Source organism: Gallinula chloropus (assembly GCF_964237585.1).
Source record: "Gallinula chloropus genome assembly, chromosome: 9".
In the NCBI taxonomy this organism is placed as follows: domain Eukaryota; kingdom Metazoa; phylum Chordata; class Aves; order Gruiformes; family Rallidae; genus Gallinula; species Gallinula chloropus.
The window spans coordinates 851,996-874,509 of NC_140094.1; the positions used below are offsets into that span (position 1 = coordinate 851,996).

General features: G+C 43.9%; 2 protein-coding genes across 2 annotated transcripts; one reads left to right on the forward strand and one right to left on the reverse strand.

Annotated features, from left to right (window-relative positions):
- Positions 1–1,031: 1,031 nt before the first annotated feature.
- Positions 1,032–11,162, forward strand: LACTB (lactamase beta; the record flags this gene model as incomplete). Its single annotated transcript, XM_084267997.1, has 6 exons — positions 1,032–1,289; positions 2,183–2,249; positions 5,048–5,238; positions 5,580–5,929; positions 7,422–7,583; positions 9,996–11,162. 6 exons carry the CDS (start codon positions 1,032–1,034, stop codon positions 10,537–10,539), a joined length of 1,572 nt encoding a protein of 523 aa, XP_084124123.1. The 3' UTR covers positions 10,540–11,162.
- Positions 11,163–13,671: 2,509 nt separating this feature from the next.
- Positions 13,672–17,712, reverse strand: RPS27L (ribosomal protein S27 like). The gene is made up of 4 exons (XM_084268062.1): positions 17,593–17,712; positions 17,201–17,309; positions 14,862–14,972; positions 13,672–13,864 (listed from the first exon to the last, which is right to left on the reverse strand). The coding sequence occupies exons 1-4, from the start codon at positions 17,596–17,598 to the stop codon at positions 13,836–13,838; spliced, it is 255 nt and encodes an 84-aa protein (XP_084124188.1). The 5' UTR covers positions 17,599–17,712; the 3' UTR covers positions 13,672–13,835.
- Between the last annotated feature and the right edge of the window lie 4,802 nt (positions 17,713–22,514).

Genomic DNA, 22,514 nt, shown 5'->3' on the forward strand with positions numbered 1-22,514 from the left:
TGTGCCCGGGCAGCCAAGAAGGCCAATGGCATCCTGGCTTGTGTCAGACACAGTGTGGCCAGTAGGTCTGGGGAGGGGATTGTGCCCCTGTACTCAGCATTGGTGAGGCCAAACCTTGAGTTCTGTGAGCAGTTCTGGGCTCCCCAGCATAAGAAGGACATTGAGGTCCTTGAGCAAGTGCAGAGAAGGGCAACCAGGCTGGGGAAGGGGCTGGAGGGCAAATCATATAAGGAACGGCTGAGGGAGCTGGGGGTGTTCAGCCTGGAGAAGAGGAGGCTGAGGGGAGACCTTATCACCACCTACAACTACCTGAAGGGAGGTTGTACAGAGGTGGGCGATGGTCTCTTCAGCCAGGTGACAGGAGATGGGACAAGGGGCAATGGCATGAAGCTGTGCCAGGGCAGGGTTAGATTGGATATTAGAAAGTCACCATCCCCTGGATGTGTTCAAAAAAAGGTTAGATGAGGTACTTAGGGATCTGGTTTAGCACAGGATGGGAATGGTTGCACTCGATGATCTTCAAGGGTCTCTTCCAACCTTGTGATTCTGTGATCTTCCTGCCCATGAAGGTGTTTTGATGCCCTAGTTAGACATGTGGCTAGTAACTCTACTGACAGCTTTCAGGTGCCCTGGCTGTGCCCTGGCGTCAGGCACACACCATCTCCTGAAGGGTCCCAAAAGGCTGGTGTGAGGACCCCAAAGCCACGGACTGATCTGCCTGGCGAAGCCCCCGAGGGTGCCGGCTGTCGGGCACACCCTTAGCTGGGACTGCCTGTCAGTCTGGATCTGCTGAGGCGCCAGAAGCCCTCCTTTCCTTCTGCCGCCTTCAGCAGGGTTCTCACTTCGGCCGTTACCCGGCTGCTCAGCCAGCGCCCAGGCCGCGCCCGGCCCCAGCTGCTCCGGGCCGCGCCGCCGTGAGGCGCCGTTGCTCGATGCGCTCGGAGCTCGGCTGCGCGAGCGCTCAGGAGCGGCTGGAGCTGCCTAGGGCGGTGGCCAAGAGGTGGGGGCGGGGAGGGGGGCGCGGCGCAGCCATGTACGGGCTGGCGCGGGTCCTGCGGGGGGCGGCGGGTTGGGGGCGGCTGTCGGCGCCCTGGCGAGGGGTCGGCGGGGCTGCGGCGCGGCCCTGGGGCTGGGGGCTGGCGCTGGGGCTGGCGGTGGGGGTGAAGGTCCAGGCGCCGGCGGGCTGCGAGGCTGACGGCGGGCAGGAGGCGGAGGCGAATCCGCTGCCGACCCCTCGAGGCTTCGGCGCGGCCATCGAGAGGAGCAGGGACCTGCTGCAGAGGATCAAGGTGCTGGGCCGGAGGGGAGCCGGGAGCCTCACCCGGCTTCCGATGCGACCCGATCCTCGCCTCCGGGGTGGGAGTGGGGAGTGGGGTTGGGGCTCGTATCCCGTTCCCGGGGGCATGGCGAGCGCTGCGTGTGGGGAGCGGTTTGTGGGGTGTCCCGCCGGGCGCGGCAGAGCGGGAGGCGGGAGGCGGGAGGCTGCCGGCGCTCGCGGCCGGCCCTCCGCTGAGGAGCCGCTGCCGCCCCGGCCCGGCCCCCGCAGGGCCGCGGCCCGCAGCTCCTGCCGTCACTCGCCGGGTTCCCGCTCAGCGGCCGCAGGTGAAGCGCTGGCGGTTGCGGTAGCTGCCTGGCGGGACATTCCCGTGTTGGCCTTCCCGTGGGCCAGGCGCAGCTTGCTGTGGGGAGCTGGTTCGTGGCACGGCGTGGGGCCTGAGGGAAGGGCAGGCAGGTCTTCAGGGCTGCAGGAAGGAGAAAGGGGCCAGGGGGTGTTTGCAGAGCACCCCGTAGTTCCTCTGAAGATCGAACTGCAGCTCCTTTGACGTTCTTCTTGCGGTTTGTGTGCTGCCTTTAGCTCTGTAACGCTTTGTTTCCGTTCAGGTTTGGGGGGTTTTGTGGTACGTCCTGGTTGCTAATTTAGTTAAATTATTAAATAAATGACTTTATTTAAGTCACTACCTTGCTAGATATGTGCTTCCCAGTTGCTGGATTAAAACGCCTGGCTGTTGAAAACAGTTTATACCAGTTCAGCCCAGCTAGTATGTAACAGAATTCCAGCTGTTGCGTGACAGCAGTTTGGAGGTGAGATTCTAGGGCTGCTTGTACACCCTTAGGGTTTGGGAGATGCTCCTCAGCTGTAAATGTCTTCTGTCCTTCTTTCTGTTTTGTTTTCTTTTGGCAGGATGAAGCAGGAATCCCAGGTGTACTGGTGGGAGTTTCTGTAGATGGAAAGGAAGTGTGGTCTGAAGGTTAGTATACAGGAGTGGTAGTTATGCATGCTGTTGAGAAGTGATGAATGTTTTTTTAAATTAATAATTTAGGCACTTTAATTGGGCTGGGATGTCATTCACTTGATGTCCCATCTCTGGCCAGTAGCCAGAAACAGGTGCCTGGTAGGAAGTGACGCTTCCCTGGGTAAACTTAAGTGATTTCCAGGAAGTGAGAATTTGTTGAGGACTTGAATGTGCCAGTATCACAGAATCATAGGGGTTGGAAGGGACCTCAAGAGCTCATTGAATCCAACCCCCTGCCAAAGCAGGATCCCCAGGACAGGTCACGCAGGTCAGCATCCAGACGGGTCTTGAATATCTCCAGAGAAGGAGACTCCACAACTCCCTGGGCAGCCTGTCCCAAGGGCTCTGTCACCCTCACTGTGTAAAAGTTCTTCCACATGTTGGTGCAGAACTTCCTGTGCTCCAGCTTGAGGCCATTGTCCCTTGTATATCTCAAGTTATGTTTCAGAGCCATTCTTCCATTAGTTTGTCAGCTCCATACCCAAGACATACAGCTGTGCAGCGGTCTGGTGGAGTTGTATCTAGGAGATAAAGAACTGTTCTCCCCACAGGACCTTGCATAATAGTTAAAAGTAATAACAGCTCACGTTCAGTGATCTCTCTCTCATTTCTGGGCTGAGGTATGGATTTCTCCTGGAAAGATACTGAGATTTAACAGCTGTCATCCTCCCAGAAACTGCAAGTGATTTTTCTGGTTATGCAGTTTAGTAAGTAGCCTGTTAGTGCTGCTCATTTGGTGTTCATGAAAAAAACCAACCAACCTGTGTGTCTGCTTTCAGAAACATTTTCATGATGTGCCTTGGGTTTTATGGACAACTTAAACAGTAGTAGGAAATGGCAACAGATTTTATGAGTATGTTACAGAAAAGTAAATCTTTGTAAAAAAAACTTTCTTCTGACAGTCTGTTGTTGCATTAACTTTTTATATGTACAAAGTTGATATGTTTTCATTTCTCTTTTGTCATGACAGAATTGAGTTGGAGAGTTTCTGGTACCTTTTGTAATGTGGCCTAATGAAAAAAAGACTGTGCTAGGAATTTAAGCACAGACTTTCACAACTCACATAGCTTTTTCTGAGCTCAAACTACTTAGCAGTGAAAGCAGGTTTTATAAGACTCCTGCAGAATCCCTTCCTTGCAGAAAAATGCCTGAGGGAACTAGTGCTAGGGTTGCTGTTAATCACCAGGACTGCCAGATCCAGTAGCAAGACAGCTGCATGTGGGAGCATAAGCCATGGCAGTGCTTTCTATGCCCTGCTGCATACAGATACAGAGAAGAAGAACGCTGCCTTGAGTAAGTGGCTGGGGGATGGGTAACACTGCTTTAGCAGGCTTTTGGCTCATTTTGCTGTCTTCCTCCCTTCTTCATTTTTTTTTTGAAGCAGGGGAGGAATAAGAACAGGTAGAAGTTCAGTGTATTCTATGACCATTCTACTAAACCTGCTTTCTTGCTAAACTGATGGGAGCGATTTGAGATTTGGAAGGGGTTTTCACAGAGGAGTGCATCATCCGTGTTCACAGGCACCATGCAAGCACTGGAGTGGCAACTTTACCTGAAAGAAAGGGTCTTGGGCAACCGATATGCCATCTGTTTAATCATTAGACTACAGTTTTATATAGTGTAAAGGACTGTTGTGGTGTTGCCCCACCTGAGAGCCGAGCACCGTGCTTGGGGGTGGGGAATTGAGGGAGGGGGAAAGGCAGGGAGAAGAAAACCCAAGGAACCAATACTTCGCAGGCTGGGATAAGAATAGTTTCCTGGGGTAGCAGAAAGATAGATAATAATAACAGGACTTTCTAGCAAAATCCATAAAGCTGGTGATCCTCAGTGCAGTTTCTCACCACACCGCACAACTCGCACTGTGCAGCTCAGAGCCGTCCCGACACCGTATCATCCCCAGAAACCCTGCGTCCCGGAGCTGCCTGCTCCTCCCCTCCACCAGCCCCCCCTTTAATGCTGAACATGATGTAATTGGCATGGAATACCCCCTTTTGGCCAGTTCTGGTCACCTGTCCCAGCTGTGTCCCCTCCCTTCTCCTTAGCAGGGAAATATGAACAACTGAAAAGTCCTTGATTGCTTGGCAACAACTAGAAACATCAGTATTATCAGCACTGCTCTCCTCCTAACTCCCAAACATGGCATTCCACCCGCTGCTAGAAAGAAATTAACTCCATCCTGGCTGAAACCAGGATATATAGACAGACTCTCATTGCTTGTAGGGCTTGCTGCTTGTACTGAAAACTGATGTGATGACTGCATTTCAATTGTGTTTGTTCTGCATCACCGCTCGAGTTTTTTCAAATCTGGCTCAGACTGAAGACTTATGTGGAAGCTTGATAATGCCTTTAATTAATTCCAGTTCTTGCTACCAGATTTGTGGGTTGATGACTTAACAATTAACACTGGTATGGAGACTACTAAGATGGGTTATAATTGAATCTGTGTGGAGTGATGTTGAAACATAGAGTGTAACAACACTGTGTGGAGCTTTACAATTTAGGTCATTGCTATGAGCTTGTGATTGATTTTTCTTTCTCAGTTTCTGTATTGATAAAAACAAGACCCTTTACTGTTTAAGCTGTTGATTCAGAACAATAAAAGGATTATTTGTGACTGTTGGTCAGTTATTTTACAGTCAAATGCTTTACATTCCAGTTAAGGTAGAGGAAAAACATTTTAATCCATTGCAGATAATTAATCCAGCATGTCTCTGTGCAAAATATTTAACCACAGTGTTTTTATTTTCTTAAAGGTTTGGGTTATGCTGATGTAGAGAATCGTGTAGTGTGCAAGCCAGAGACCATCATGCGAATTGCCAGTATTAGCAAGTGCCTCACAATGATGGCTGTTGCTAAATTGTGGGAAGAGGGGAAACTGGATTTAGATGCTCCAGTGCAGAAATATGTCCCTGAATTTCCAGAAAAAGTCTACGAGGGTGAAAAGGTATGTCACTGCTTGTTGGTAACAGCCTTTTGGACTTAGGTTCCTGTCACTGCACAGCTGTGTGTGTCCATGTGCCTCTGTGTGGACCTAGTAAAACACCAAAAATCCCCTAGGCACGTAGTGGTGGTTGCTGCTTGAACAAGCAACACTGGGAAATTGGATCTTCAGTTTTAGATGTGTGCATTTATGTGTATATATTGCAACTTTGCTCAATACATCATATTTAAAAGGTCTTATATCTTTGTTCCTTGTCACATTGAATTTTGCTTTTCTGGTGACTTAGCATGTGTCATACCTTGAACAGAGAGACCTCCCAGGTAAATGCTGTCTTTTCTACTTAGGTCACCATTACAACAAGACTGCTGGTTTCACACTTGAGTGGGATTCGTCACTATGAGAAAGATATTAGGAAAGTAAAGGAAGAAAAGGAAAAGGCAAACAGAGCATTTAAGCTAACAAAACCCTGTCAGGATAAAGAACAGAAAGAAAAAGAAGGCGAAGGGGTTGAAAAGACTGATCCTGCCAAGCCAAGGAAAGGGCACGAAGGTGAGGTAAAGAGCCACAACTCAAAACCTGGCAGGAGAGACAAGGAATTTGAGCAAGAAGAGTATTATTTGAAGGAAAAATTTGAAAGTGTGATTGAATCACTGAAAATATTTAAAAATGACCCTTTGTTCTTTAAACCAGGTGAGTGTCTGTTCATTTAGGCCAAAGTATTGATTTTTTTTTTTTTCCTTTGGATTGTTTTACATGGGGTGAGGATTGTATTTGGGCTGTTCTGCACAAGCCATCTAATTGTCTTTTAAATGGATGTAACTTTTGAAGACTGAACTAAACAGGATTTCATCAGTTTGAATTTAGACAACTGTCTTGTATAGTATCTCTGCCAGTCTGCTGACTTACACAGGCAGGTTGGAATGGGGTACCTGCACCAGCAGCCTGTAGGTTCACTGTGTGATGTAGCCAAGTCTCAAAAAGTGATACAGAGAGCCCCAGATAATGCAGAAGAGAAAGTGGGACCACTGGTAGGAATAAGACTTTCCTTCCAGGAGCTCTAAGTAATTCAGTAAGTTCTGTGAAACATGCCAGTTGCTCAATTGGTATAATACTAAAGTAGATTATAAGCTTCTTACCAAAGTTATACTTGCTTACAAAATACTTTGTAAGCAGATACCAATTTGTTGTATTCATGCTCTGGCCTCTGAGCAAAAGGAAAATTTAATGAGGTACTAAACCAGAGCTAAAAAATCCTATAGAAAGACCACAGCATCACAGAATTGTTGAGGTTAGTTATTGCTGGAATTAAAGTTAATTCTAGGGAGGACTCAGAGGAACTTCAGGTGTAAGTTCAAGTGAGTTAGGTTAACAGGCAAATAATAATTCACTGCTCATAAACAGCAAATAATGTGCTCTTAAAGGGAGAGAGGTAGGAAGGGGGAGAAGTTAACCACATGCCATCTTGGAGAGTTCTAGGAGCCATTTCAAGTAAGAGATTTGCCTTGACTGTAGGCGGTTTGGCAGTTGCTTGATAGCAGATGTTTCATAAAAGGTGTTAGTGTAAGAATGGGATTTTAAAAAATGAAGCTTTGCTGTGTAAATAAATGATACTCTCTTAAATAATATGCATGTTAGGGTTCATAAAATCTTTCAGGATATGCTAAAACTATAAAACTAGAACTAGGAACACTCTATTAAGTGAAAACCTTGAGTGTGACCCTTGTCTGCGTATCTAGGGTGTAGACACACAAGCCACAGCAGGTGAGCGTCTTGCAAGAGGTAATGTTATGGTTTGCTTCAGCTTTCCAAGTCCAGGTGTCCTTGTTAGCAGTGGTGTGGTCCATTTTTGAGGAAGGATGTTAAAAGTCAGCCTGTGCATCTTGGCATCCAACCTGGCTGCACGTGCAGAACCCTGGAAACTATTTAGTCCTACTCTTGGAGTCACCTGCACTTAGCAACACCTATCTATGGTGATAGACAGAAATTGCTGGGGGCCAGTATCATGAGCTTGTGATTCACATCACATTAAAATGGGGCTTGGGGGAGTGTCTGTTAACTGATTATTCATTGTTGTATATACCCTTCTATTTGTGAGTGTGATTACTTTATCTTTCAGATTGCATTTAAGCATCATGCAGCTAACTTCCCCCCCCCCTCCCCTTTCTCATTGTGTTTCTTCAAGGTAGTCAGTTCTTGTATTCAACATATGGCTTTACTCTCCTAAGCGCTGTTGTGGAGAGAGTTTCAGGACAAAACTTTACAGATTATATGCTAAAAATGTTTCGTGATTTGGATATGCTGTCAACTGTGCTAGATGACAATGAAGCAATGATATATAACAGAGCAAGGTAAACAAGGCTGAAACTCCCCCCTGCCCCCAATTGTTGCTCTCTCTCTGTTTGCATTAAGCCAACTGAATTAAGAATGTGTGGGTTTAATATTTTTAAATTATTTATTAATTTTTTTAATGAAGTGGGTTATGGTATTGGTTCTGTAAATAGCAGTGTAAAAAATACAGAATAGGAAATGAATGTTTCCTGCTTCAAGAGTATATATAGGTAGGAATGGCAGGCGTGGCTGAAGTCTGCATTTATTTTGGATACAAACAAACAGGTAAATACAGAGTAAAATAAAGACACAGCTAGGAGGTTATATTAGAATATATAGTTACCTTGGTTTGCTTAATAAACTGACTTTTTAAGTGTTCCATGAAATTGCAATAGTCTCACAGTGACACAAGGTTTACATAAATTAGTAGTATCAGTTTTAACTGGAGTTAAAATTGTTTAACACAGAATATGTTATAAGAATTTATTTTATTTTTATTAACTTAAACCCCAACAAACCAAACAAAAACCCCAACAATCCCTCACACCAAAAATCCCAAAGCAGTTTATGTAACTGGATAATCCACTCCAATATAGTGGATAAGGATAGAATTTCTTGTCTTTCTCATCTTACTGACCTACCTATTTGGGCTCTGAAATTGAATAGTTCTGGAGAAGAATTCTAACTGAATCACAAAAGCAGATTATGAAAAAAGTCCTATAAAAACTAAATTCAAACTTTTTAGAAATGTGGCTTCTAAAGTGCTTTCCAAGAATGAAAATGGTGATGAACATGTTGAATCCAAAGTTGATACTGCTTAGCTATGGGTGTATATTTAATGTGTCACAGTTTGTGATGTTTCAGGGATAGCTTTACTGCTGTATTCCAAGATGCTTTCTGCTGGTATTTATTTTCCTTGCAAGTTGTCAGAGGCTCTTCTGGCTGTAGATCTGGATGCTAGTGATGTTCTAATCTGTGACGCATGCAGAGCCAAGTTCTTTTACATACATGTGTGTATATTAACCTTTTTGTAAACTGAAACGTGGTAGGGATGAAAGAATTGGGACAGGTGCTTTTTTGGGGGGTCTTTTTATCTTAAGAAAAACTGAGATGCCAGTGTGGTGGTTTTGCTTCCACAAATAGCTGGTGCTTGGAACTAGAACCTACAGACACACTGTGTTTTGTTTAATGGTTTGGTTATACTATATTTCACTGACAGGAAAACGTTTCAAAATTCATGTTCTAGATCTTTTAGGAGAGTAAGTCAAGCATTTAATCATCTTTGTAAAACGTTTTGTTGTGATCTGAAAAGCTGACTGTAGGGACACCAAGCTAATCAAGTCACTGGCAGAACTGATGAGACTATTGGTGTCTCTTCCTTTCCTCCAGCCTCCTGGTTTTCAGTATTAATGGCTTTCATAATTCTGATAAGAGTTTCGTTCCTTTTCAGAACTCCCCAAGTAGTACATGGGCCTCTTGTGGTTTAAAGGCCAGAGGCTGAAATTCATCAGATTTTATAGTTATTTTGTATAATGGTTTTGTGTGTTGTATGAAATCAATCCAGTGGTGACTGGGCTGTTTCTTTCAAAGCCTTGTTCAGTTTCAAACAGTATGGGATTGGTGGTACTCGGGTAAAGTGATGGCTTCCCCTTTGTGAGAGTGTATTTTGATGACAATAAGCTCTTCCTTGCTTGGAATAAACTTGGTAATCTTGTCCAGCTCTGAGGTTAGGAAAAGCTGTTGCAACATCAGTTGGTAGTTTTCTCCATTTGGACCCTTTGATGGCGGTGTTGGGTCCTGTCAGTCCTGGATACTTCAGGGTGCAATTCTGGTTGATAGTTTCTAAGGTATATTTTAAGGATAGGAACTTTTTCAGGACTCTTTGGTGCTTCTCAGTTCTATTTGTAGTTCTAGAACATTCAGTTGTTGTAGTATATGGCAATTGTGTTGGGGTAGGGGGGGAAATCAATCATAAATGGAAACTACTGTCTTGGAGCTGTCACCTGAGACTTGGGTGAAACTTCAGCTCAGCGTCTGAGAATCATAAGGCAGCTGTAAGATTCATCTTTCTTAAAACACTTAAAGAAAAAGATTAAAGAAAAATCCTGTGCTGCCTGATCTATAGATTTCTGTCACATCTCTTCTTTGTGTATTGCCTTTACTCTTAGTATATCCTGAAGTAAAGATATTAATACTTGTATTGAAACTAAGCTTCTAACTGAAGGCGTCACCCTAATTTTTGTTTTCCTGTCTCCATTTCTTGTTCATTTTTCTGCAATAAATGGATTTAAGAAAAAGGTGTTTAAAAAAAGAATCTCAAGTGCCATGAGTACAAACTAATACATACCCAGTTAGCTCTTTTAAGGTGGGAGAGTTTAAAGTAGTTGTGCTTTGTATCTGAGAATGACAAGTTGAATTTTCCTGAATTCTAGGTGTTACGTGTACAACAAAAAGGGACGGCTGGTCAATGCACCGTACGTGGACAACTCTTACAAGTGGGCTGGTGGTGGCTTCCTGTCATCAGTAGGAGACCTTCTGAAATTTGGAAACGCCTTGTTATACAGTTACCAAGCCGGCCAATTTAAAAGCACCGATGGCAAACTCCTTCCTGGGTACCTCAAGCCAGACACCGTCGCAATGATGTGGACCCCTGTGCCAAAAACAGAAGTATCATGGGACAGGGATGGTAAATATGCAATGGCTTGGGCTGTGGTGGAGAAAAACCAGCAATATGGCTGTTGCAGACAGCAGAGACACTATGCATCTCATACGGGGGGTGCAGTGGGGGCCAGCAGCGTCCTCCTCATTCTTCCCGAAGAGCTGGACTCTGAAACCATGGGTAGTGGGCTGGTGGCACCACCTAGAGGCGTAGTTGTTACTATTATCTGTAATATGCAATCGGTTTCTCTCAACAGCACTGCCTTAAAGATTGCAAGGGAATTTGATAAAGAGAAATGGATACAATACGTAGGTTAACGAAGGAGGTGAGTGTAACTGAACTCACTGTACTGAAACATGAAAAGCCAATGGAGAACATGGTATAATTGGACTCCAAGATCACTAAGAATACGTGAGGGAAATGCATAAAAAACTAACTGAAACCTCTGTGAGTGGTGCTAAACTTACGTGTCACTGGAATTCATCTCTCAGGGAAGTTCCTACCTTACAGAAAAAGATAATGTCACAGGCAAATTTGACTTCCTTTAGTACCTGTGTAAATCATCATTACATCACCAGGTTTATTTCTCATCCTGCCAAGCACTTGAAAGAGGTGAAAAAACTAGCATTGTTTTCTTGCACTGAGAAGTACAATGAATTATTTACCTTAATTGTTGAGCTTTTAGAAAAGTTCCCATCTTGATTTGAGCGCACAGAGAGGCGAGTTGTTACTCTTAGTTCCAGTCTACCAAAACTCTTCAGTATTACTTTTTAAAGAAAAATGGTTTTATGCTTAGGTTTTGTTTTTTCACATAGTGCTGTCCTTATCTGCTTAAAAAGCAAGAAAAACCCAACAAACCCTAAATCTTTAAGCTACCTCCAGAATGAAGATGTTTATCAGAATTATGCTTTGTCAGAATTGTGGGTCATTAGGAATTGGAAAAGAATGGAGCCAGAGTAATGTACATAAAATATTTTTGTTATTTAGATGTCTTCTCTTCCATTTTTATTGCACACAGAGTGTGAAACTAGTTTACTATTCAGTAAGAGTATAATTTCCACAGTCGAATATACCCAACATAGCACAACAGGGTGAGCTGTCTGACTGTCCTGTTGGGTTTGAAAGACACACGTGCTAACTTACATAGCCAGAAATGACCCTGCATTCTGTAATGTAGATATTCCTTAGATACAGGAACTGGGATCTCAAATAACTCCATAAAATATAAAGTCCATTCTTGAAGCCAGTAGTAGAGTTCTCACAGGCTTTGAGAAGTTTTGGGGTTTTTTTAAACTGTCCCTTTCTTCCACCTGGAGACCTGCCTCAGGGAGTCAATGTTTGCAAAAGGGAGAACAGGAGTTGTGTTCAGAGTTCCAAAAAAGCATTTTGTCATTTGGGGGTTTACCATAGGAATAGAGTAACATGTGGATATGTTAATTTTATATATTCCATAATGGCAAGGAAGATCTCCATAATCTTAAATGTTTACCCCCACCCAACAGACAGTATTTCCAGGCTGAGAAAAAAAAATGAAGCACCCTTCAGGAAAGGTTTGAATACTTAACTGTGCTGTTCAGTAGCTCTGCTTCTCTGAATTTAAGGAGCAAGATGTCTTAGGTAACAGCTAGCAGAAGATAGCCTTATCTGCCTCTTTGTCACGTTAGTGCTCTTAGTATTGTCTTCATAGTGGTTACCTGCCTGGTGATGAAGCTCCATGCTGTCACCTCTGATAATGCTTATTACCCAAGACTAACAAACCAGAACACTGGTTTTGTGGTGTTTGTGGTGTTTTGTGGTGTCAAGTGTTTTACCTCTGTTTTTAACTGAACCAAGTAGGGCTGCTTTACATCATAATAATCATTTTTGTGCCTTAAACTAGTAAAAGCTTACACCTAAACAGGTAAGAGGCAGATAAGGCTTCGGTTTTCTGGCCCAATCACCAAAACTTCACTTTTTTATTCATTAATAATGAGTTGTCTTTATCTCAAGAATATTGAATCAGCAGAGACAACCTTTGTGAACAAACTTTGGTTAGGTAATAAACAGTAAGTTACCTTCTCTTGCACTGAAGTCTGTGATACTGTTTGACAGTTCCATTGCAGTACTGGAGGTAAGCGTTCTCCTCCACAGGCTGCTGGGGAATCTTTCTCCCTGGCACCTGCAGCACCTCCTCCCCTCCTTGTTCACTGACCTTGGATGTCTGCAGAGTTTCTTGTATCTTCTCACTCCCGTCTCTGGTGGCAAAAAGCAGCTGCTTGCAGGTTTTTTTTCCCCTCTTAAATGTGATTCCCAGAGGTGCTGTGACTGTTGCTGATGATTGGCTTGTGGTGGGTCCTTGGCCAGTGGTGGGTCCAGCCTTGAGCCTGGCTGTTTACTCTGGGAAAAGCTTCTAGGGAAAGCTTCTAGATGGTAATTGCAGGTACCTCTCCTGCAGCACCCCAGCCCCCCTCCCCTCCCCTTCCCCCCCCCAGAACCTGACCATGCAAAACCACAACATCTGGTAATTTGTAGCAAGTTCACTCTTTGATTTAACTGAAATAAAACTTATCTTTCAAATGCAAAATACCCCATAATAGCAAGTTTGGGGGTTGTTGGTTGGTTTGTTCTGGTGGGGTTTTTTCTCTTAGAGACTAGAAACAAGTTTGGAAATCAATAAAACTAATAGAGGTTAAATACAAATTCCCAACAATAAGCAGCTCATCAAGACACCCCATACTTAGAGATGTTGATACATAACTTAAGGTATTATTTAGTAAACAAGATACACCTAATAATGTTTAAATGGGTTCTCATGGTTAAAGATAACATGCTTCTTAACAGCCATGTAGAAGGGCCAGCTTTTAAAAACTAATTGAAAACCTGTTTCCTCATCATGAAAAGGTAATTAATTAATGTTGGCATTTAATACTGAAAAGATGTATGGTCTAGCTGTACTCATTTTTTTTAATGAGTGGATACCATGTGCCACTGTTAGCAGAGTTTGCTGGCTTACTGTTGCTTGTATACTACATGCCTTCTCTATTTCTATTGCTTTCAGTGTTCTGCAAAAGACTGGGGTTTTTTGTGTTTGTGTCCAGAAATCTGTTACAGAATACAAAAATTACAGTTTTGAGAGCAGATGAGAGGGAGGGAAAACCCCACATATTCCAGAAAAACAGGTGTAAGTAGCTTTGTATTTTTCTTTAATCATGTTATTCCACACCACAGAGGAACTAAAGCAATGCTGAAAGCAAATAAGCCATTATAAATCTTATCTACCCTTTGCAATCCTTATAGTTATGAGTAGATGCAGTAACCAACTACACAAAGTGTAGTCGTAGAGCAGCATTAAACGGCTCTACTTGATTAGGAAGGGGAAGGATATGGACAGTCCAAGGTTTTCATGGTAAGTGACACCACACAATTAAAGTTTAGAAGTAAAATTACAAAAATAGAAGTTGTCTGCAAGCTTGCAGGAAAAGCACTTCATTTATTGAAAAAGAGATTCCAGCTCATTAGTCACCAGTAGGATGTAAATTTTACAAAATCACTCGTAATCACATTGTTGTATGAACAGGCATTTTTAAACTGTTAAGGCTTTCAGGAACACAGACCCCAAACCACATGCTGGTGTTCAGTGCTGCTTTCTTCTAAATGAACAGCCTGTAAAGAAAGCAGAATTAGTATAGAGATGAATAGTCCTTAAATTGTTAGGCTTCCTTAGAAAATTGCCAACCTAGCTTCAGTAGGAGAACTCATGCAGTAAGTTTAATGTATTGCAAGAGGTAAAGATTTAGCACTTAGAGAAGACTCAAACTCAACCAGAACAACAGGGCTGTTGTATAATTAATCTTAAAATAAAGCTAAGGTGTACTATTTCTTTTCTTCCAGATGCCTTTTAAAATTTCAGTCTGCTATTCTATCCATTAGTGACACACAGCCCACACTGAAACAGCTGCTAAGAGTGTTGATACCTTTTTAACTGCTCAACAGCCTTATTAATTAAGGTACTGTGTCCTTATATAAAGTACATAATGCAAGCATTACTCATTTCCATATATACTTACTTTTTGTCATTTAAACAAAACAGTAATATAATCTGGATTTGTTCTTTATTTTTTTTAACCCAGACACTGGGTTGCATCTCAAGATCGTGATGCTACCCCAGTTAACCACTGATAATTATATACAGGTATCCGCTCCCTTCTAATTTGTATATAAGCCAGGGAACAGCCTTCACAGTGCTACTGTTGAAAGGCTAACAGGTGAGCCACCACTAACTCCAGGTGTCAGAGAATCCCTTTAGCCTGGCAAAAGGGCCCTAGTCCTTTACCTGGTGCTTGTTAATGCGCTGAACTTACCTCAGAATTAAATTATCAGTGTGGATCACAGATTGGCTAAAGGAAGGCAAGTCAAAGCACCTAAAATCAAGAGTGCTCAACAACAATGTAGCTGCTTAGCTGCCTAGCCTACCTGTGTAGCTATTGACAAATAAGAATCTGAAGGAAAATACGCACTCCAGGGCCTGTTAGCGATGGCCTCACTGGCTCCACGTTCCAGGATCAGTTTTCAAAATCAAAGCTAAAACATCTGCAGGCTATAAATATGTAAATGTATTGATGTAAGTAAAATATTTAGGCTGATAAACACTGTTCCTTACCTTCTGTCAGCCTGGCTTTCCCCCCAGTAGGCTGACACAGGACCGTTGAGCACCCTACACACAGAACTACAGTCTGAGCATGGCTGAATACAGTGGTGATCTTGTAGCAGCCTGGAAAACAGCGTTGTTAAACTTGCCATGGGGTGTTTCCAGCATGACTTTACTGTATGCTAAATACTCTTGTAAAAATACTCTAAATAATCTTGTAAAAAAAAATAAAATGAAAAAATCTGTATTTCATTACACAGCACACCAGCTTAATGCCAACCACTCTCACTGTGGTCTGAAGTACTTGTTTTTCTAAGATGCATATGAAAGCAAGTTAGTTAATTGAAACTATTATAACTCCCCATGTGAAAATTAACACAGCCTGATGGCTGACAATCCCTAATTTGCCTGCTCTTGCAAAAAAGATGAGGAGTTCTAGACTACCCCTCTGTGCTGAAAAGAATAACCCATCTAGCTAGAGAAATAGTTAACTTGTAATAACAGAACACTGCTGTTGACAAAGTCTGGCAGCTGTGAATATAAACACTGCTGTTCAAATCTGTGTTTGCTTTCTGTTTAATAATTGGTAGCACAGGGCATGTGGTTGGTCAAGTTCTACAAGTTACACTTAAGGGACAAGACTTGGACAGAATAACTTCACTGCAAGAAGAGGCATCACTAATCTGTGATCTACAGCTTCTAAAATGCATGACATAAGAAAGGATCGTGGCTTAGACAAAGGGATTTTCGCTGCTTTCACTCTTTTTTCTGAAAAGTGTTTTTAATTAGCCAAGAGGAATTTTTGGAGAGAGAAAACTTGTAAAGAATTTGATCTAGATGTGGATATAGAAAATAAGGCAGGTAAACGTGGACACAGATTCCATTTTCAGCATGTGTGGACCAGAAAGATATGGTGGAATATATGCTATGAGGAACATCCTCAGAAAGCTCTGACATGAAAACTGGTTGGTAGGGGGAACAGAGTAAATAGATTTCAGTTTTAAATCACAAGTAGTAACCACACAAATCTTTGCAAAAAAATCTGCTAGCAGCTCAAATGTAACCACAGAAAATGTTGTTTTCTGTCCCTGAATGTGAAATTCCATGTTGAGAGGTTGTTTGTTAGTTTTGTGGATTTTGGAGGGAAATGAGCCTAATCCATTTCAGTAACAAGGTCCCAACAACACTGAAATAATGCATAAAGCCATCTGGTATTTTCAGTGCCTTGTGCTTACTTAGGACCAAGTCATCACTGAGGCTTTCCTGCTTTGCTCTATATATCCCTCAGACTCAATAACCAATTAGTCTAACAATAATGAAGACAGCTAATGGACCTACATTAACTGTATCTTCCTATACACATGCATGTACACCAGTTGGAAAGAATTTTAAAAAGAAAATAAAAACCAGTGACTTAGCCTCAGCAATGTAAATTTTTTTACATGTAACCACTCTTAATTTGTCAGTTTTAATGGATTTATCTCACTTTTAGATGGAAAACAACGTCTCAGAGCTTCTTAGACTCTAAGCTACTAGAGAAAGAATAAGATAGTAAGAAAACCTGAAAAACAGCCACAATTCCTCACTTCTAGTCAGGATGATCACTATTGTAAGTCCATGCATTTTCTTACTCCTAGAATCTTCTTAGACTGCAGTAGTTTCTAGGAGGTAAGTTACCACACTTGACAATTTCTGTGTCTTGATGTAGAGGTAGCTGTGCTGATCAAAGCAGCTGTTCTCTGCTAGGGCATACTCCTGTAATCCTGCTAGAAAATCATGTGTTTTAATTTATAAAAGAGAAACTGGTTATACAGGTGCTTCTGGGCCAAAGCAATGAAATCTGTGAAAAGCAGATGCAGGCACCACCTTCAATGTAACCTGTGTGTGTGTGAGCCAGGTGTCAGCTTACTTAACAGGAGGTGCTAAAGAGGCAGCAGTCAGCGGCAGTTCACTTACCCAACTTAGAAAAAAGAGGGAAACAATGTCTTCGATGTGAAACTCGTGCCGTTGATGCTTTAAAGCATCCCCTTCCTTACACGCACAGCTGAAGTGTTTGGGTCTTTTTTCTTACTACTTGCCAGGATTTTATAAAGGGTAAAAAAAGCAAAACCCCAAAAACTACACTACCCAAAAGCTGTCATGCCCCACCTCCAGAAAATAAACCAAAAAGCTGGCTGTTCACGCTTTTATTGTTAAAGAAACCCCACCAACGGGATACACGGACTTGTTTCTCCTCTACAGAGCAAATAAACCAGGTTTAGATTAAAAAATTATACATTTTAAGCACCTGAACCACATACAAGACGAAGGTTTTATTCCTTGTGTAAGATAGGAACGTTTTAAACCTTTACCTGGGCATTTTACATCCATAAAGTAGGAGTTCGGGCTCTGCACCAGGCGCTTCTTTTTGTGCTTTCTCTTCTCATCCTCCAAGGAGGGATGCACAAGGTCTTTAGCCAGCTGGGTAGGACGAGAGGAAGAAGGCGCTGCGCGTCAAGCGGCGCCGGGGCAGGCGGCGAGCCGCGCGGCAGCGGCGCCGAGGGTAAGGGGGGCAGCCCGAGCCCTCGGGCCTCTCGCAGGGTAGCGACGTGAGGCGGGGGGCGGTGACGGGGCTGCGCGGCCGCTCCGCTCCCCATCCCCACCCCCAGCGCGCCCCGTCCCGACGAGACCCGAGGGCGCGGGGGGTCAGCCCCTCAGCCGCTGCCCCGGGGAAAGGCCCGGCCGGCGGCGGTAAACAACTCACAGGCATGTCCGCCGCCGAGCCCCGTGCCGCCACCGCCAGCCCGCCCCCTCCCCCGCGCGCTCCCGGCGGGCGCCAGGCTCAAGCCGCTCTAGGCGCCTGGCGGACCCGCGTCTATGGTGTGTTCCGAGTTGTTGGGGGGGGCTGGGTCCCACCGGTCGGCCGCGGAGGAGGAGGCGGCGGGTGTCGCGCAGTGGGCGTGTCGTTCTGTCGCCGACATTGTTTACCGCGTTTCCAGAGCCGCCACCGCGTCATTTCCCTGCCCGTGGCTGGGTCTGCGTCCCTTTCCCTGACGAGGGAACTAGCGCGGAGGGGGCGCGCTGGGCCCGGCGCCGGCAGGGCGGGGCCGCGGGGCCCCTCAGCCGCCCGCGGGCGGGAAGGCAGCCTCGGCGCGCCGGCGGCTCTCCCTGCGAGAGGGGTGGGTCCCGCCTCCCTCTCACGGGTTCCTAGTGCTCGGCGCGGGGATGAATGGTGCCCAAGCCCCCCCTGCTTGTGTGTCAGATGAGGACCGAGCTGCCGTTGCGTGAGGTGGGGCCACTGTGCGCGCCCCTCTGCAGCTTCCCGCCCTGGGCGGCAGGAACAAAGGCAGAAGCGTTTCTGTCCTTTAAACTGACTCAAATAAACCGAGATAAAACTGCTGCGGGTGGTGGGAGCGAAAAGACCCGGCGTGCAGGAGTGTTTGGGTGGGAGGTTGAGTAAATCAATACGAATAATCCCAGATAGAGGCGGTAAAGGCTCTTGGGCGTCGTTGAATCGCGCCCGGAACGGTCGGGAAGTGCGATTCACGGCAAGGCCTGCGAGTGGCAGACACAGACCGTTGGGGAGCGGCTGCCCGCTGAGCCACATCCCCGCCCAAGGCAGAGCTGACCCCTGGGGCAGAAATCGCTTTTCGAGTTTGCCGTGAGCACCAGAGAAGAGATGTCAGTTTTCCGGACGCGCGTCTTTCTGACACCAGCGCTCTCGGCACTGGGGCGTCCCCTCCAGCGCTGGCTCTGTACATAACTTTCAAGATTCCTTCTTCCTACCCCAAAACCCGGCTTTATTCTGCGAGAACAGACCATTAGATTGGTCCGTGTCCCCATATCGGGTTTTGTCTCCTCCCCATCACAACCACTGCCCCGTAACATTGTAACGCTGTGTTAGCACATCTGTTTTCCTCACGGGCTGGAGTGGTGATGACACACAGATAGAGGTATTTTGGAAGTTACTTCTTGTTATATCATGGGGAATTTCACATAAAAGGCTCTGACTCATACTTTCCTCTGCAGGCTGTCTTGTGAAGCTAGAAACATAAACCAGTTATCGGCAGGGTCAGCTGTTGAGTCTCAGCTCTTCCTACAACCTTTCGGTCTTTTTCAAATGTATGTCAGATATCTCCAAGCAGAAGGGAAGGGGGAGAATCTACTCAGGCTGTTGCTTCAGAATCAGAAGGAGAATTTTGTTTTTCTTTATGAAAATACCTTCACAATGTATAAAACAGCAGCAACAAAAGCTGGATTCCTAAAGTGCTGCCTTCCTTCACCTCTTCCTCCTTGCTTTCCCTTCATACCCGTCTTTCCTGCTAGAAGCCTCTGGTGCTTGAGGAAGACTTTGGAGTCACAGTTTACATTAAAAAAATGTTTTCTGTGGAAGGAGCACCACACAGGACGATCTGAAAACAGGATGTGTTTTGGATACATCGCTCTGTTTGGTTCTCTATTTTGGTTTTACTTGGAGATTCATTTCCTTTCCTAACTGCTTGTAGTTCAGTGACCTGCTGCATGAGTCAATTCCAATGCATTACCTTCAATCTTAGGATTGAAACTATTTTTGAAGTATGCCCTTCAGAAGACAGAAACACGGCAGTGTCGTGGCCTGCAGAGAAACAGACAGATTCACGTCTAACGAAATTGCTTCCCCTTTCCAGCCTTTTCCCAGCAAACAAAGACTGATCTCATTTTAGAGAAAAGAACAGGAAACATTACCTGTCAGCTAGAAGGACAACAGAAAATTTCCAAAAGCTAATCTGGAGATGTTTAAAAACATGTTTGGGGTTTTTTCTATCTTATGAGTGGCAGTGTCTTGCTATTTACAGGCTGAATCTGTGTCTGTGATGACATGCATCATGGTGGTACAGTCAGCAAGCCCTCCCCACGATGAGGAATGTAGCAGCAGAGCACCCACTGAAACACAGTGCTACTCTGTTCTGTTCCACGTATGGCCTTCTGCAGCTGAGTTTGGGTAGGTCCATTGGATGTGCTATCAGAGGTTGCCAGAATACAGGCTTTTTGGGGGGCTTAGTACCAAATCTTGTTTAAACTGACTGTGGTCACTGAGGAAGTGAGTATTGGTTGATTAAAAAAAACCCAACAAACCCAAACCCCACCAAAATTCACCCTAATAATGCCTGTAGATGTGGATAGGCATCTCTGTAGAACTGTCATTAAGACCAGTTAGATTTCCATGCACTAACCAGCTCTAAGCTGCACTCAGCTCACCTCAAGTGAGTAGGTTCACTTGAAGTGGTGTGTTTGGTCTGGAATGCAGTCTGCCTGTGGTTTTGCCTGTGCTGCAGAGTTGAGTATTATAATTTTATTATAAATGAATGATGTAAGGCATACATTCACAATGCCATGTAGACATTTGGTTTAAATATGCTTATGCTGAGACAGAATCATAGAACGATGGAATGTCCTGAGTTGGAAGGGACCAATAAATATTGGGTCCAACTCCTGGCTCCACACAAAACAAGCTCATGTGAATAGTTTAGCACTGGAACTTGAAGAAGGTCCACTTTTATCACTACTGTAATAGCAAACTTGAAATTGATGTAGCTTACAGATCAAAATCTTACAGTGCTTTTCCTTTCTGGAATTGAACTTTACATACTTTAAGTTTTTGGTTGGGTTTTTTTCCCCAATAATGTCTTGCTTTAACATCTTCTACACAACATTCTGCAGCATATAAATATGGAAAACCTATATATTTAGATCACAGGAGTTCTTTGTAGAGACCAGAAAATTAAACCTATGCACTGATCTTCTTAAAACTAGGACTTTATAGCAGGGCATAGCAACATAGGAAATGCAGTAAGACGAAGTTTGGAACAAGCAGAAAAGTGTCTACCAGCAGCAAAAGACATATTAAGAGGAACCTGGGAATAAGGGGCATTTTTTTAAAGGAGTCTCACGTGATGGTCATCAAACTAATAAACTGGAGAGGTGTCTGCCAAAACCAGAGTTATTAAAGATATACATAAAAATATTATCATATTAGCTAGCAGAGTCCAAAAACTAAGGAGCAAAGCTCATGTTAATGATTTGCAGTTAGGTGGCATTCAGGGCTAGACTGCCTCCTAAGATTATCTTTTGTAGGACTTGGACCTCTGTGTTACAGTTAGTAATAACAGGATCCTGGTTCTACCATCACATTTAAAAATCTTATTAGGTTCTTTTTAAACATTCTACTTAAAACACTTAAGATGTAGAATTCCCTGCAATTTTGTATGCCTTGAACAGAAGACCTTCATTCAAGACAGATTTTGACACAGTTCCCCTTCACTTAAGCAGTCTCACCTTTGAACTGAGGGAAAAACCAGGATTTTTGAAACCTGAAAGCAGTCATGTCTGTCATTTGGGAAAGTAAAAACCAGGGAGGGAATGAAGTAGCAATATAGTCTGGGTTTCCTCTTAAAAATGTAGATGTTGGTAAACCAGTCACAAATATCTCCTGATTGTTTTGTTGGGTTATTTTAACGTCTGTGCAAAGGTGCTTGAGTTTATTGCATCTGAATAGGAGGAGTAATTACTTTTTGCTTTTCATAGAAGTAGCTTTCTTAAACTGAGTGCTTTGGCACATGCCCTGTACATACACCTCAGTAACTAATGGGATTCTGCTCTATCTCCTTGGGGACACGACATCTGTCTATTGGATGTGCTTCAACAGAGGTATTCAGGCAAAAGTGTTAGAGCACTCATGTAGGGGTTGTAAAGGGTTTCAAAATGCTGCTTTTTTGAAATGTGCACACCAGCATCACGCTGTTACAGTGCTGTCTGCCCTTGTGCAGTGTCAAAAGGTAAAGCATAGTATCCAATTTCTGTTTCCTACATGCTCAGTGTTCCCCCCCCAGTGGACGTTTTCCCACGTCAGGAAAATATGAAGTTTAATTCCAGTTGATCTATTTGACTGTAATGCAATGTAAAACAAATGTTGCCTTTTCCTGTTTAGTGCAGTAACACTGGGCTCCTGTGGAACAGGTACTGTAGCAGCTCAGTTATTGAGCCTTGCCAGCTTGGATAGTGCTCGTCAGAGTTTGACTAACGTTGCAAAATATGCAAATATACAATTACAGTTTTTCCATATTTGAGAAGATCAAAAAAATGTAACTCCCAATTTTTATGTCTTGTTTTTAAAGTTCACAGTGAAGTAAACATCTGTGCCTTGAATCTGGTGAACTGGCACTTGTCCAAATCAGAACAGAGCACAGTATCGCAAAGCACAGTGTAATTAAGGAGGGAAGTAATTTGCATTATTTTTCTATAAAACTACTCTTGAGTAACAGATGGCAATCACAAACATATTCCTCCAGAGACATATGGAAGCCTATTTGTTCCATAAAACTCAAGAGTGAGCATTAACCCCCCAACTACTCTCTTCAGTGCTGAAATATGATTGTGTGGCCATAATTACAGTACATACCAACTCATGTCTCCAAAAATACAAATACAGGGAAATGTTTCAAAAATTAGATTTCATCTTGACACCGTTTGTGATCACAAACATGTACTGCCCAGGAACACCAGACTGAGACCCTTAGCAAGGAAGAGTTGGGATAGTTAATAACTAGGAGCAGAAGGGCGTTTGCCTTGTCGTGGTTTATAGTGGCTGAAGGTATTTGTTTGGAGTGATTCCTCAGAATACTTCCCACAAAGGCAGCAGTAGCCAGG